General features: G+C 42.3%; 2 protein-coding genes across 2 annotated transcripts; one reads left to right on the top strand and one right to left on the bottom strand.

Annotated features, from left to right (window-relative positions):
- Positions 1-1,233: 1,233 nt before the first annotated feature.
- On the top strand, positions 1,234-7,323 carry spam1 (sperm adhesion molecule 1; the record flags this gene model as incomplete). The annotated part of the gene is made up of 8 exons (XM_080518594.1): positions 1,234-1,300; positions 3,782-3,960; positions 4,155-4,321; positions 4,417-4,585; positions 4,685-4,903; positions 4,994-5,152; positions 6,414-6,503; positions 6,898-7,323. 8 exons carry the CDS (start codon positions 1,234-1,236, stop codon positions 7,321-7,323), a joined length of 1,476 nt encoding a protein of 491 aa, XP_080374720.1.
- A 2,630-nt stretch (positions 7,324-9,953) lies between these two features.
- tmem229a (transmembrane protein 229A) lies at positions 9,954-13,019 on the bottom strand. Its single transcript, XM_080517893.1, has one exon. The coding sequence runs from the start codon at positions 12,962-12,964 to the stop codon at positions 11,936-11,938; it is 1,029 nt and encodes a 342-aa protein (XP_080374019.1). The 5' UTR covers positions 12,965-13,019; the 3' UTR covers positions 9,954-11,935.
- Between the last annotated feature and the right edge of the window lie 3,084 nt (positions 13,020-16,103).

Here is a 16,103-nt window from a genome sequence, read left to right as displayed (position 1 = left end):
GATTTCCGGACCAAAAGAAGAATTGGGGCTTTAAGGGAACGAGGGGACAACATGAATATTATATTTTGCATTCTGGAGGAAGACGTTCCCTGAAGGCTTTGCGATGAATATTTAATGAAGTTGGCCTTTTTGCATCTCTTCAAACTGTTCAACAGGAAATTTTGTGAATGTCATGCCAGGGTCACCAAACAGAAACTCGTTTAAACAGGCGACACTTAGCTTCTGATTAGACCAGGTTGTATTTAGAAACTGACACAGAAATACTGAATTAATGTTATTCAATCTTGCATGCTTATTCCAAATAAGCTGCCGTCAGTAATACACTGATTCAAAATGAATGTGCTGTACCAATCATGTCAATTAGACTCATATGAATTTGGATTAATGTTAACGATGCCAACTGGCAATGCTCCATGGTAGCACTGCATCTAAATACACACCGAATAGTCAATTCAGTTTATTCTATAACACAGCGACGATTGTAATGTAGAAAAATGATTAACTTGATTACAGTTTCAGATCCATATAGTCAGATGGCACAAACTGTCACATGAGTAAAAGTCCGTTAGGAAATTTGGTTTTCTTTGTAAATTAACGTTCCAAATAACAAACAATTCAAAAAGCAATTGAAGAGATAAACATGCTGTTTTGTGTCATTTTTGTTGCTCGATTGACTGGATTGATTTTGATTTCATGGCAGTATAGACTTGTCACACGATGTGCTGTGTGGAGGCTTCTTCCAGACATTTCCTCAATGTGATTGCATGTTTTCTGATGCACATGTTCTAATTGTATGACAACGTTGTGAATCGAATCTTGACAGACGTACCGCCAAACTTTTTGCATTGACTAGAAAATAGACACAAAGCTCTCTTTGATTTTCAATAAAAACATTTTTAATGGTAATAAAATGCACTCATTGTTTTTATCTATGAAATTCCCCAGAATGAAATAACTCTTAGATTTTCATGAGAGTTGATTTGGTATATTTCAAAAGGTTATTTTCTCCCTTGCCAAAAATAAATAGAAAAAGGAAACATGCTCTTCATTAAACATCGAGACTCAACCAGACTGCGCTTTATATAATTTGATATCGCAACAATTGTTGATCTCTTCACTTGTGATTCGTGTTTATCCATTTACTCAGTTTAACCACGAGGGGTCAGGATTGCATCAGGGATGTCTTCGTGCCCGCGGCTGGCAGGGCCACTGTTTGCCACAACACTGCAAACAATGTCTGCACATGCTGCTTCATTGAAACTCTGCCACACAACTCTGAGCCTGGTGATCGAGGTGAGAGGTGAGCAGAGGACCGCTGGAGATGTTATCGACTTGGTTATTCATGTGTTTATTTCCAACTTTGACAATGAAGGTTTCAGTGCTGCGAGCGTCATTGTCTCGGAGGGAAAACAATGCATGCCATGCAGCTGTTCAAATCATCATCATCATCATCATACCTGTGTGAGGAATATTGCCTGGGCGTTCCTTTGGCAAAGCTTTTGTTTGTTTTATTCATATGAAGACAATTACCTGGAGTAGAATGGGGTAGTTGAGAACATCTAATCTAATTTCAGAAATGAGATAATGTCATAAAATATAATGTGGTGGACTGTCCCAAGCCTTTTGTCTTGGCACTGTTGAACACGGAGTCAGCTCCTCCTCAAGGCATCTTGGGTCAAGTGTCACAGCCCCAGTCTTCACACCGTGACAGTAATATGTGAAGCAACCACCACCAAATGGCGTATTAAACTCATCTGACAAGACAAATAAACAGACAACAGCTCACAAATGGAATGAGGGAGAGAAGCTTTTTTTTTTTTTTTCTTGTTATATCATCCGGAAACTTCCCATTCTGTGTTACTTTTCCTCTGTCGCAGAAATAGATATGCTGTTGATAATACCAGACAACTGTTTTCTTGTCACTTAGGTGTCAAACTTGTCTGTCTCCAAGTCGGAGGGAGAGAATTGAAGGGATTTTGGTCGCTGACTGGTATCATCAGCATGTCATGAAATATATTTACTCTATAAAGGACGGCTCAACTCCTCTATCGATGAAAATCTGGTAGAAATTCAACCCGAAAAGCGATATTAAATGCCACCACTGTCCGGGTTATTTCTGTACATTGAACCACGACTCTCATTCTAATCGACTTCTGTTTTGTTTTCCACTACTCGTGGTACATGCTTCGTCACCTCACATGCAGGTGTGCCTTCTTTGTTCGCTCCCAGTAAAACTTGGCACACCAAGCAAACCAAACAAGATTTTTTTTTCTTTCTTTCTGTCTCCGAGGCAACAACAGGGAGCATGGAGCATCTTGACATTCAGCAACGTCCACAAGGTAATGCCTCCTCCTTCTCAGAGTTCATCCCTCTGGACATCTCACCCACCTCCATTATATGAGCATCATTGTTTTGGACGGGTGTCCTCACTCTGCATGGACACGTCCCGGGATGAAGGCATGTCAAGGTATTGTATCATCCTGTTTGTTCAGACTGGTTGAGATTACAAATGTAGTCTTTTTTTTTTAATGGCAACACAGGAAAGTGTGAATAATTCTTCAAGGTCATTTGTGTGCAAAAGTCAGTATTACAATCCAAACTAGAAATGACTTTCACAGCTGTGCCAGATTTAACAGAGTTTGAGTTTTAGGTTTTAACAAGAAGGAAGAAGATAAAGCAACTTTATTGACCCCTATTGGAAAGCTAGTTTAACTTATCCTGTTCATAGATAATCTTCACTATTCACACTGGGAGTTTCCACAGTTCAGGAAAAGCATGGAATCAAATCTAGATATAACTGAAGACTAGAAATGTGGCTTGGAAATAAAAACATTTGTTTGCTTTCTCTTTTCTCCAGCCATGTCTGGCTACCAATGATATACTGTATGAGCCTTCAGGTATCAGGGTGTGATTTATAAAAAAAACAACAACCCAAAAAATCAACAACTATACAGTGGCTGTATTTGACAGGTTTGGGTGTTTTTCTGTGTGCAGTTTATATTTTTTTTCACTGCACACGGTTTCCTTCCAACAGCCCAAAAACGTGCACTTGTGAATGTGAACACATGCGATTTTCTGTCTGTATGTTTACATTGTAGTGGATATTCATCATTTTCTTCATTCTTCTGGTGAAGAAGCAATAACAAACGAGTCATACAGATGTTTTTTTTTAGTATTATACTGTGAGATTTCTTTTCTTCTTCCCTCATTCTCAAGCCAGGTGAAAGGATGGTTTCAGTCACCCTGAAGAACAAAAACTGTGTGCTGCTGCTTCTCTCACTCACCCAGTCCATCCTCCCACCTCTCCCTCTCTTTCTATTCGCCACAGTAACAGCTGCTCTCTGGCCTGCTCTTACATTAGCTGCTCTGAGAACGCCGAAATCTTCATCGCTTCCTCTGGACGACACCAGTACAACAACTTTAATGCCGCAAGATTCTTTTTCTACTCCTGCAACGCTGACGTCTTCCCTTCCCACACGGCCCTTGCATTTGTCCTCTTCCGCTCCCCTTTCAACTCCGTCGGTCCCATCTCTTTTAAATTCAGTATCGTCTGGCTCTGAATATTTTGTGGCATTCTTCAATCAAGCATTGCAGAGAAATGTCCCAATGTCCCACCCGACCAAACCTCCTTACTCGCCGCCCGCCTCCTTTCTTTCCTCCCACTCAACTTCACTTAAACCTTCACCTCAAAATGTTTCGCGCCCGCTCCTCTCTCCTCTCTCGTCTACACTTGCAAAACCGTCCCCCGCGCCTCTCGTCAAACTCCGCCCGACGCCCAAAGAAGCTGCCGCCTCCCGCCGGCCCAGACGACCCGTGTCTTCCGCTCTTCCCCAAACCGCAAGGCCGCTGTTTGAGCGTCATCCCTTCAGCGTCACTTGGAACGTTCCTGACCTCGTGTGCAACAGGGACAACATTTCACTGGATACGTCGCCGTTTAGAGGGGTGGCCACACCTGCTAAGGTAAGAGAGGAGAAGGTGCAATCAAGCATTTTCCAATTGTTTGCAATCTGTGGGTCGTTTGGATGTTTCTGAACTTTCAGGCCGATGAACATCTTGTAGAGAGAACTAATAATATTTTAAACATACATAGATGCTTCTCGCTTGTGGTTACAAATGTAATTTTTTTTTATCCACTTGACTTTACTTGTTTGCAGGTCCCAGGTCAGTTTCTGTCTCTGTTCTACACAGACAGACTGGGTTTTTACCCACACGTAGACCCTGGAAGTAGAAGAAAGCTCTACGGTGGCATCCCTCAGAGAGGTAACCTGAAGGCAAGCCTGAACAAGGCCAGAGCTGATATAAACTACTACATCCCATCCAAGTACGTTGGCCTCAGGTTTTAAAAGCCGAGTTGCTTCTCCTGACTCATTTCACGCTGACGTTCACCCTCAGATTCATCCTCCTCTTTCTCTGCAGGACCACCAGAGGCCTGGCTGTAATAGACTGGGAGGAATGGCGCCCCCTGTGGGACAGAAACTGGGGCACAAAGAGAGTGTATCAGACCCTGTCAGTGGCTCATGCACTGCAGACCAACCGCTCCCTCACAGTGCAGGAGGCCACAGACACTGCCAAACAGCAGTTCCAGGTCTTAACTCATTCTGTGACGAAGAAGAATATAAATAAATCCACTGACAACGTGACTGTATTCTTAACTTCCTTTCTCCTTTTTTTTTTTTTTTTGAAGGAGGCAGCGAAAAGCTTTATGTCAGGGATGTTGTCGGTGGGCAGGACCATGAGGCCCAACTATCTTTGGGGTTTCTATCTGTTTCCCAACTGCTATAACTACGGCTGGCAGGAGTCGCACTACACGGGTCGGTGCTCCGAGGAAGTGAGGAGGCAGAACGACGAGCTGCTCTGGCTGTGGGACTCCAGCACTGCCCTCTTCCCCTCAGTGTACCTGCAGGTTGGTCACTTTTCCCCATGTGAGTGATTTATCTCTCGCTCTCTCTCTTTTTTTTTAACCCCCCACTCCCATGTCTTTCCACTGTTCCAGGCCTCTCTGGCAGACAGTCCCAAAGCCGCCCTGATGGTGAGGAACCGGGTCCAGGAGGCTTTGAGAGTGTCTGCTCTCGCCAGATGGAGCGCAACTCCACCTGTGTATGTTTACACTTGTCCTGTCTTTGTTGATCAGAACAGACGCTTTCTGAGCCAGGTAAAGATGAGGGATTTGACTGCTGATTTGTTTATTTCCTCATTCAAATGTATAATCAAATAAGGACCACACAGTCAGAGCAAACTCTTTCTCCATATTAATGCATATTTTATCAATATGTCTCTGCTAATGGTGATTTAATATCTTAATTATCCTTGAGCAGCACAGCATTTGACTTCAGAAAGTATTGTTAAAAACGCTACGTCCTTCATCAGTCTTTCTTTTTTTACCCTGAGCTGACACTTTAGGTTAATAGGTGCCATTACTGATTAAAAAATATATATTTTTTTTATTCAAGCAGCTGTTAACAATAATGTAATGTGAAAGATCACAACGTGTAATGTAGTTGAAACCCTGCTCCACACTTTGAGATTCCTGGTATTAAATTTTGTATTGTTGCCACCCTTAGTGGGTGAAATAAAATCAAATAAAAATAATGTAGATTGTAGTTTTTACCAGTATATGGATGCTCAAGTACTTACTAACTGGATTCAGAAGCGAGGCTGCGTGCTTATTTTACAGGACAATTAGGTTCTCTAGGATCACACGATGAAGCATCGTTTGTCGACGGGAAAATCAATGACAAATGGGCCAAATTGAGAAATTCAATACGAATGCAGACCAACAACAAACATTTTTCAAAACCAAGTAACAACTTTCTTTTTGGAGATGACCTCACAGCTCGCCTCTCTGTAGCAGTCTTCATTTTGAAGTGGCCCCTCGAGAAAAAATAATTTCCCACCCCAACAACTTTGTGCATATTCACTTGAGGATACATATAGACAGCGTACAAATGAACACACCCTCCTTATTGAGCTTAGAAATGAGCTTTTAATCAAGTAGATGGCGTGCATGCAGCATGGCGATAAAACCAAGCAGACCAAATAATAAGTGAATGAATAAATGCAGTATTGGAGATAACATCTATGCGCAGCAGCTAATTAGAGAGACTGCACACTTGACCAGATGAGATACCTCTTAAGTTACTTCTTACATCCAAGGAGCGACTTATTTCCAGGCCGGAGGTTGAGTTTTAAGGGGAGTTTGGTTTCTTTGGCGTAACAACATCCTGCTCAGGTGGTAACCAACCTGAGGAGGTAATTGTTTTGCTCTCCTCTCGCCTTGGACAACGTGGTTTTAAACAGAGCAGCCACAAGAACGTATGTGCAAGGTGTTCTTGTATTATCTATCACTCCCTGCCTGTAGCTGTTTTGTGTTCGCAGAGACTTTAGTGACTTTTAGCAAATGTACTTGTGTGCAGGGGGATCTGATCAGCACCATCGGGGAGAGCGCAGCGGTGGGGGCTGCTGGTGCAGTGCTGTGGGGCGCCAGCGCCGACTATGATGACCAGGTAACAGCACACCCCCTACCCACACCGGACCGCTGAGAGATGGGGTGCTGATGGCCGGCGGTCAGACAGTGACAAAGGATTCAGTGAGAGGATACTGGAGGCTGCTCATCACTATCATTGACCGACTTACAGAAACTGCTGACTGATTGTGGTGGCCGGAGCGGCAGCTACAGCCGTTAATCCATAGCCGGGAAGTCAGAATTAGTTTGTTGATAGTGACTTTCATTGTATGATTCAAGTTAATAAACATCCTTATACTTGGATGTTGCTAAAATGTGCCACTTTCTGCATCATTATGCTATTTCACTGTACCAATTTTTCCAATCCTACCACGTAGAAACAATTAAGATTGACATTTTTGTTTTGCATTTTCTTTCTTTCCTTCACTGCCCAGCCTTCTTGTGAGGCCCTCTCATCCTACCTCACCTCCACCCTAAACCCTTATATCGCCAATGTCACTGCGGCCGCGCAGCTCTGCAGCAACTACCTGTGCAGGGGCAACGGCCGCTGTGTCCGAAAAAACCACAAGTCCAGTCACTACCTCCACCTCAACCCGGACAGCTTCAGGGTGCTGCGTGTTCAGAAGCGCTACTTGGTTTTGGGGCGACCCGGCTTGGCAGATCTGAAGACTTTAAGCAAGAGTTTCACCTGTCAGTGCTACAAAGGACTGAGCTGCACCCCGAGGACGTACAGAGAGCTCTCCAAGGCCCTGATGTTTAGCGTCAAGCAGGGGCCGTACTATAAGTTAAACTCTCTCTCTAAAGCCGCGTCAGACAACAAGCAGCAGGCCAGTATTTCTCAGTATAATCTAAAAAGTTGAACGATTAATAGTTTAAATAGCTGGCTGCATTACTAGTTCATCTGCCTTCACTCATCTTGCTTGGTAAAATAATGATCATAATAACATTTTAAATTGAAGCTTTATCTTTGTTGAGTAAACGAGATGAAAATGTCTTTTTTTTTTTGCAAAACCAAATAATTATGACTGAAATGATGTCAGTCTCAACATAAAGCCAATTTTAATAAAAATTTCTGGGGCAAAATACAGTGAAATGTATTTAAAAAAAAGTCTGCTGTATTATGCATGATTTTACAAGCTCACCCTGTTCAGTGTGGCTTTGAGGCGAGTGCTAGTTTGCTCACGATGAACTCTGGGTGCGTTGCATTGCTACTCTTAAGAAATCAGTTTTCAAGCCCATTTCAAGTGCATTTCTTGACGTGTTGACTTCATCCTCTCGCTTCATCTGATTTGTTTGTTCTCTCCATTCATGCATGTATCGGATACTCAAATTACTTCCAACAATCCAAAAGCATGTGGGGTTAATTGAACCAACACTGTCCAATGTGTAACCCTGTTCGAAATAGTGTGCATTGTCTGTAGTGCTTTGTACATATAAAAACCTACTGATTACTGACTGAATTTGTCAAGGGCAATCACTGTACTCGGTGAACGTTTGCATATAATTTGACTGCCTGTGTGGAAAAAAAGAGAGAAGGCATAACAGAGAGTCTCTATCGACTGAATAGTTTTTTTTGTCTCTTTGACATGAGACAATATTGCTTTGGGTGATATAGACATAAACGTGATTAAAATTAAACTATTGCACAAAGCTCACGTCACAAGGCATCTTTCTAATCCAACATTTAGCAGCTAAAAGTCACTGCAATCTTTTTTTCTATTGTAGATAAGTGCTGCTGTTGACAGATTTGTGAGTAGTGAATGAAATAAGCCTTTTATTTCTTGGTAAGTTGCCGGGTTAGAGCTCTTGTCAGCTCTATGTGTGTCTGCACTGGTACTGATTTCGCCGACATTTTCACGTCTCGCTGCACGGAAAGCATGGCTCTAATTAATGGTTGGATCTGTTGTATTCGGGAGTCTCATTAAGACACGGCTGCGACAGTTCAGGACCCTTAAAAACAGAAGCAAGAGCTAATTAGGTTTTTAAGTATCCGGTGAATATCATTTCTGACAAGCCCTTGACACGTTCCTTTTGGGTTTTTTTGTGGACTATTAATAAAGAATACTTTCAAGTATCCGCCTGTGTTTCACCATTCAGCTCTGCAAACAGACCCTTTATAGTTCCAGATATCCTGATGGGCTATTGCAGGATGTACACAGGTGACGCTAATTTCCTTCATGTCTCAGTTCAGGCTCATGGCCAGTTTGGAGAGTAAAACGAATGCCTCAACGAGGTGACTAAAGATAGTTGTTCTTATCAATAAATAAGCCAAAAATGATAAATAAAGTAGTGTGCCAATAAGGAATTGCTTGCCTTGACGTCTGGTTCACACAGGAACTGTTTTGGAGACAAAAGGTAAGCAATACTTTTAATTTTCCTTTGGCTGTGTTTTGGTTATCGACTTGTTCAGTGTAATAAATGCAAAGAGGAAGGGCACACCCACAATGTCAAATATAAACCACAGTGGGCCAGAACCCATCTGTCGGAGTGTCCAGTTAATCCTGCTGGATGACATTACTCACTGCAGACACTGCAATTATTACTTACTTTTAATAATTAGATTTGATTGATAACCCTAAGACCCATAAATGAAGACCATTTGCCTGTAATGCACCACTAAAACATGCATGTTGAAGGCAGAATAAGAAAACTAGAGAGTCTTTTACTGTGTTTTTACTGCTGCGGCCCCATTAAGCTCTCGCTTTGCCATTTCCCATGATTCAAAATGAGTTTGATGCCCGGGTAATACATGATTTTATTATTCGCAATAGCGCAGTCTAAACCAGAGAGTAATGATGTCCTCAAAATCTCTCTTACAAAATGAAATTACACATTCAAATCTACATGAAGACATGATGTATACACCAGTAACATTTTGTGGATTCAGTTTTGTTGGTACACTCACTGTTTGTGGTGCAACACATTCTCGTAATGCCACTGTTGCTAAAGTAATGTTTAGACACAGCAGTCACACTGTATTCTGATTGAGAGCGTTAATGAGGCTGTTTGCTATTCCCACCACGGTGTGTTTACACAGGGGTCTTTGTTTCTGTGTGTGTGTCTTTGTGTGTGTGTGACAATTATCTCCAAGGTGTCATTAACAAACTCCACAGTTACATCTTACTGGATACTTGTTGAATAATCTAAGTTGTCACAATCACAATGCTCACACATGCATAAATAAACACATTGAAAGCTATAATAGCATACATTTTTCAGCAGTATAATTCATTTTTAGATACGGTGGCCTATTGCACATGTTGCTCTGATAGTGTTTAAACTGCTGTAAGCACTGGTGAGAATCAATGGGATAAAATACCCACAGAAAACCAGATGCCGTCTTAAAATCTTCAGTGCGACTCTTTCGTTATGCTGCATTTTCACAACAGTTGCAGTCGTGAAGTCAAAGTGGAACACAATAGCTGAAATATTTATCCTGCAGCTTGCCTCTATCGAAGGAAGGAAATAAAGGAATTCCAGACATATCGGAGAAAAACTAAAATCACATTTATTCAAAAATTATAACCAGTACAGAACATGCCATTGAAAGTTAGTTTTGGTTTGTTTTTTAAGTGGTGAACAGCACACAAGTATGAATAAAACACAATTATTCAGCCATGAAAAGTCTTAAAAGATGTTAAAAAAAAACCCAAAAAACTTCCTTCCATACGTAGCAGAAAGTGGAAACAGTGAGGAACTTCAGTTCTAGCTGCCGCGTTGATCAGAAACTTCCGTCACAGCGAGGGGCTGCAAAGGCTTCAAGTTAAGGCTCAATCGATCAAGGTTTTCCATGGAATTCCTGATCATTTCAATAAAGCGACGAAACGTGTGCCGATAACAGTTCCAGTAATATGAGAAACGTAATTCATTTGGTTGGTGGTATTTTGAAGCTGTGCACCTGTTTTCACAGTGTGGACCTTCAGTCCTGCAGTTAAGCACGATGCCGGGACGCCGGCGAAGAGGCTAAATACGTCTGTGACCTATAATCACAGCGCTCGCCGATAAGGAGGCGCTCTGTGGACGCTCGCTGTTGTTTATTCCGAGTCTGATTGGCTCGGTTTGCACAGGAAGGCACTGCAGCTAAGTGACGTTTGGTTCATGAAAAATTCACAGTAAAAATCCGACGTGGCGCTTCGCACTCGCTCGGCGACACGTGTGCGTGTCTTTTCACCCGTGCTACATACTTTACTGGGTTTATCTCTACTCCTAATAGCTGGCATGCGGTTCATGGTGTTATTTTGATAAGATTTGTTTGTAAATGTAATATATACAGATGTTAAAACGCTGAAGCTGCATTATGTGTGAACAATTCCAAACGCATTTACAATCCAGATGCTATTAAGCCCAGTTCTGACCATAGGATTCAGGGCTGCACGATAGCTATGCAAATTTATCGTCATTGTTTAATCTCGATGTCACAAAAGGCCGACCGGACTGCAACGAATTGTGTGCCCATGCATGTCAACATATCCAACGGAGCCCTACTGAACTAGATTGTGTTGACAATGGATCGTATTTCACTTCATTAGTTCTGCATCACATCATACCTGATGGCCACAGGCCAGAAAAAAAAAAAAGCAAAGAGAAACAGCCAAGTCGACAGATGCGCACATGCACATGTGATTAAAAATTAAGAGTGGGAGCGCAGTATAAATCCCAAAGCAATACGGCATCAACTTCATATACTTGAGTGTTCATTTATCATGTTTTATTGTCTTGCAACCAACCCAAAATCTGCAGTGACGGATTGCTTCTGCCCATTTGCCTTTTATAACTCTGATATAACAATATCTGGCAGTTGTAATGTCGTATTCATATATATTATTATATATTTGTGTGTTTTTTGTCAGTGCGGACTCCCATCTGTGATTGGATGCTTGGGTCATTTCCGTGCTTAAAAAAAAAAAAATTAACTTCCTGTATAACATAAATGGCCTGTGGGTGATGAGAAGTAACACACGCTAAACACGATAGGAGTAATAGTGGTAATTTGTAGTTTAAGCATGCGATTGTGCACTACAGTTAAAGCATGCCAATGGATATCCAGACTCCTAAATTAATAGTGAGCTCACCACCTGCAATCCATTAAAAAAAATTCACAAAGACGTGTAAAAATGGTTCATATTAGAACTGTATTTTGCATGAGATTAAAAAAAAGGCAATCGGTAGACTTAAATTAAATCAGTTTAGCTAAATGGGCACTGAACTATGTTTCTTCATCATAAAAGTCCCTGAAATATCAGTAAAGATCTGGATAAAGTGTGTGGATTGATTCCAGTGTAAACTGGATCTTGTCTTGTAAGAGAAACTTGTAAATATTTTGTGATAAGTGGGTCAATGCTAATCCTGAGCAAAGTCAGGTAAAACTGAACCTGATGAGCCACAAGGTACAGCTTTATGTACCCTCGCTAAATCAGCTGATTTGTCAGTGTGAATTTGACCTTTCCAGTGTTTTCCTAAATAGACAATATATTAAAGTGCCTTCTTTGTTGGCGCCGGTGGTCCATTGACCTCTGCGTGCCCTCCGTCCGCATCGTCCCCATCTCGGGTGAACTTGATCCTCAGCAGGACGTTGGACAGCACGTCCTGGTAGAGGCTCAGGCAGATCCAGCCGGGGAGGTACAGCAGCGTGACGAGTCCCATGAAGTTGTGTGGATAGTGGGAGTAATCCCAGGAGCAGGCGTCGAACTGCCGGAGGGCCAGGCCCCAGGAGAACTCCCAGGCATAGATGAAGCAGACGTAGATGGGCAGCCTCCTCCAGACGCCCCAGCCTCGGTCGAAGTGCAGGCGCAGGTAGAGCTTCTCCACCACGAAGCTGCAGCTGCCGTACATCAGGAAGGACCACAGGGACGTGTGGCCGCTCAGGGCCGGGTCAGACTTCTCCACCAGGTTGAACATGGAGGTGAACATCACCTCGTCCAGGAAGCCGTGCATGGCAAAGAACAGGAAGCGGAGGACTCCAGGCAGACCGTGTGGAGGCCTGGGGTTCCCCTGGAGGTCTGCAGGCCAGGTGGGCAGACACTGCAGACCTGACAGCAGCCTGTGGAACACCAGGGAGAAGTACAGAGACAGGATGTAGTGCACGGCCAGCTGGGCCCCAGAGACCACCCTCACCTGCTCGGTCAGGGTGTTGACGTTCCCGATCAGCAGCTGCAGCCCGATGTAGACGGCCGGGTAGAAGACCAGGTGGAACACCGCGGGCCGGCCTCGGAAGCACTTCTTCTGGGAGTAGATCTTCTCCAGCAAGAAGTGGGTGAATGAATGCACGACGCACAGATACGGGGAGGAGAAGCCCACCAGCTTGGGGTCCCAGTGACTAAAAGCCCCCTGCAGCGACGAGAGCAGGACGTCCAGAGTCACGCCGTGCATGCCGTACAAGTACAGGCGCATCCAGCGCGGCAGCTCCCGCAGCGGCCGCGCCGCGTTCCCGCCGTCCGCGGACGGATCCTGACGCCTTCCCTCCGGACTGATGGAAGCGGCGTCTCGGCACTGGCTGGCCATGGTCGGTCGCTCGGTGTGGAGATGTCAAGCAGCCGTCCGCTTCCTACACATTGTTGTTTACTGTTGCAGTGAGGCTGCAAGCATCTCCGCATCCGAGTGCTGCGTTCAGGGACATCCGGGGAAAATCCGAGAGCACACCTTCAGATGTAATCTGATTTCTCGTGTTGCTCATGCGATTTATTCCAACCAAACAGCTCAATTCAAGTTTATTGCCATTATGCAGATCATAAAAGATATAATAAAGTTCTTTCTCTGCTGTCATATATAATAACGTAAAAGAAAATGAACACTCTGTGCAATACGTAAACCAAAAGTGGCGCAGAAATGTTAGGAACAGTATGAATAGTGTGCAATCAGTGTGTTATGTAAGAGAAGTACTTTGACACCTGTCAGCAGTCCAGGAAAGGGAGTGGAGAAAGAGCATAGATGATGCAGATAAATAAATGGGTTAAAGGTGATCCACAAAAACCCTCTTGAATAGCCTATGGTAACTAGTGTGAGCCACTGTGCTTAATGCAGTAGAACTTGTTTTGACATGCTCCTTGTGACTCTGACTCAGTAGTGTCATTAATTTCATAAAGAAAACCCCATGCAAATACTGGCACACCAAAAAAATGTCAAAAGGTGCGGTGAAAACCTGTATGACCTCACCTCGCTGTGTTTTCAGTGCCACCCACACATGTGCACCATCTCCCATGAAAACACATGACACCTCCAAGTAAAGACATTCAAATATCTATATAGCATTTAATTTTATTGGAACAATGAATCCTGTCCCAGATCAATAGTTCATGTATACGTTCACGGTGTAGAACGTTGCATATGAGTCGAACGTGGATGTTCCAGGAGCCCCTGAACGCAGCACCGCAGGGCCGGTGGAGGTGGCTGATGACGGATTTTTGGCTCTGACGCTGCTCACGTTCCCTCGCGACGTCCCGACGCTCTTTAATTACGACTCATTAATGATAATTACAGCAGATTACTCTTCTGTGGTGCCTGGGAAACTAAACCCATTTGTAAAAGAAAGATGAGCCGCTAATCCATCACGAACCCCGCAGATCTTTGATCGAGATGGAAAAATAAAAATAATTGATTACTGTAGTACATGTGAGAAAAATGAACGAGATACAGTTTTTGAGGTGTTATTTTTGATACACATGTATTCACATTTGAGCCTTTTGAAAAAAATCTTGACCTTGAAATTCAGTATAATTGTTTCCTAAATTACACTGCAATCAACGCAAATGATATATATTATATTTTGCATGCTGTGTGTTTGCTTCCATTTAACTCCAGGTGGTACAGATCGCGATATATATATATATTTTTTAAAGACTACACTGTAAAATTACAGTTTATTTCACGTGTGCATTTGTCCAACTCCATAAATAACTTGAATGTTTGCACTATTTGTCCAAACATAGAAATGTCTGTAGAGAGAATAAACACATATCAGTACAAGCTTTAGACATGAAAAACATCTTGTCCTGTCCCATCCTGACTTAAATTATCGTGAGCTGGACAAAGCCCTGTAGACTGCAGAATTGACATTAGTTGACTTGAAATAACCTAATTCAATATACTACCAGAGACTGTGAACTGTGCACAAGAAGACACCAATAGGAGGCTTTGCATACAGAGATGTGTCGCAGCCCTGTTATCAGATTCAAGAAGGAAATACTTTTTCACTTTTATCTTGAACATCTTGAACTATCATGAACCTCCAAACAATGATAACCACAGTTGGACATTGTAATGGGTAAAAGGCTCATGTATGATTTTTACATCTCCAGATTAATTGTAGTGTGAGAACTAAGAAAATATGACAATTCTGCTTTGCTCTTATGGTATTAACCCACATGCCCACACTACACAAGACTGAAATTGTACAAAATTACATTCTAACATAAAATAGGATGTTTTTTTTTTAATCTTTATCACATATTCACAGAGATTGTATTTCCCCTGGCTGACATTTTTTTAAAAATGCATTATTATTTTTGTGTGTGTCTAATAACTTTAACATATTTCCCCACCAATTTTAAAAAGCCAACCATATAAACGGTACAACTTTCCTGCATGTACCCATGATAACAGTTGTTCATTTTAGGGTTTTATATTGAAGCTATTGTCATATTGTCATAAGCTTTTGGCTCACTTCTCCCAAGTCTTGATCCAGTTTTGACCATTTTAGTATCTAAATGTACCATATTTCTGTAATGAAACCAATTTCTGCATAATTTCAAGCTGTGAAAATAAGGTACTTCAATAAGATTATTGAATTTGCAGTGTGGTTAAAGCATCTGTTATGTTTTAAAACCTGATCAGGAATAGAAGTTTCCTGCTGGATCCTTCGTATCGTGTCAGCTCACTGAATGACGTCCACCTCAGATGATTTATTATTGTCCAGATTAAATCCTCTGCTATTGTGAGACATTTTTATTATGTGTTTCATATCTCTTTCATTATCAAGGATGACGTCACAAAGATTGAGGCCATGGTAAGTATGTGAAAATTGAATCCCGTAAAAGTCCTCTCGGCAATAGGTGGCGCTATGTATAGACATTGGCATATGCATGTCTTCAAGATGACACGTGTGAAGTTTCAGGCAGATTGCAGCATGAAAAGCAGAGTTATACGTCACTTCCTGTTTCATGGCGAACCATCAGATATTCATTGGAGCGTCATGGCCATGCCCTTTGAGATTACAGTTACATTTTGATGCGTTTATATATTTATGTACGTATATATACTGTCATGGGTTAAAGAATGTATTGCGTAGCCAAAAGTGCAACTATTGAATAGATTTGAAAATTCAGTGCACCTGGAGGACCTCAGGAGGGCGCTGCTGAGCATGGATCAGCGACAGTGTGATTATATTGTCTATATTTCCAGGAGGCCTGCAAGTAGAACCCAGTCAGTGTGCAATATGCTGCTTTAATGCAATAAAATAAAAGTCATAAAAGGCCCTGAAATGAAACAAACTCTTTTATCCGGCGCACCTTTATGGCTGCCGGGTCGACAACTGCTTTTGTGCATTGTGATTGTTGCCATGACGTGATGTTGAAAGTGTATCTCATAGTGTAATCAGTTCAGTGTGTATTCCAGCGACATTGAACATAATGTGTTTGCTCTTTGA

Source organism: Blennius ocellaris, assembly GCF_963422515.1.
Source record: "Blennius ocellaris genome assembly, chromosome: 22".
In the NCBI taxonomy this organism is placed as follows: Eukaryota; Metazoa; Chordata; class Actinopteri; order Blenniiformes; family Blenniidae; genus Blennius; species Blennius ocellaris.
Note: the sequence above shows the minus strand (reverse complement) of the source record. Positions and strands in the feature narration are given on the sequence as shown.

Excerpts from the sequence above, each read along its gene's own strand:
- tmem229a (XM_080517893.1), bottom strand. The coding sequence starts at position 12,964 with ATGGCCAGCCAGTGCCGAGACGCCGCTTCCATCAGTCCGGAGGGAAGG.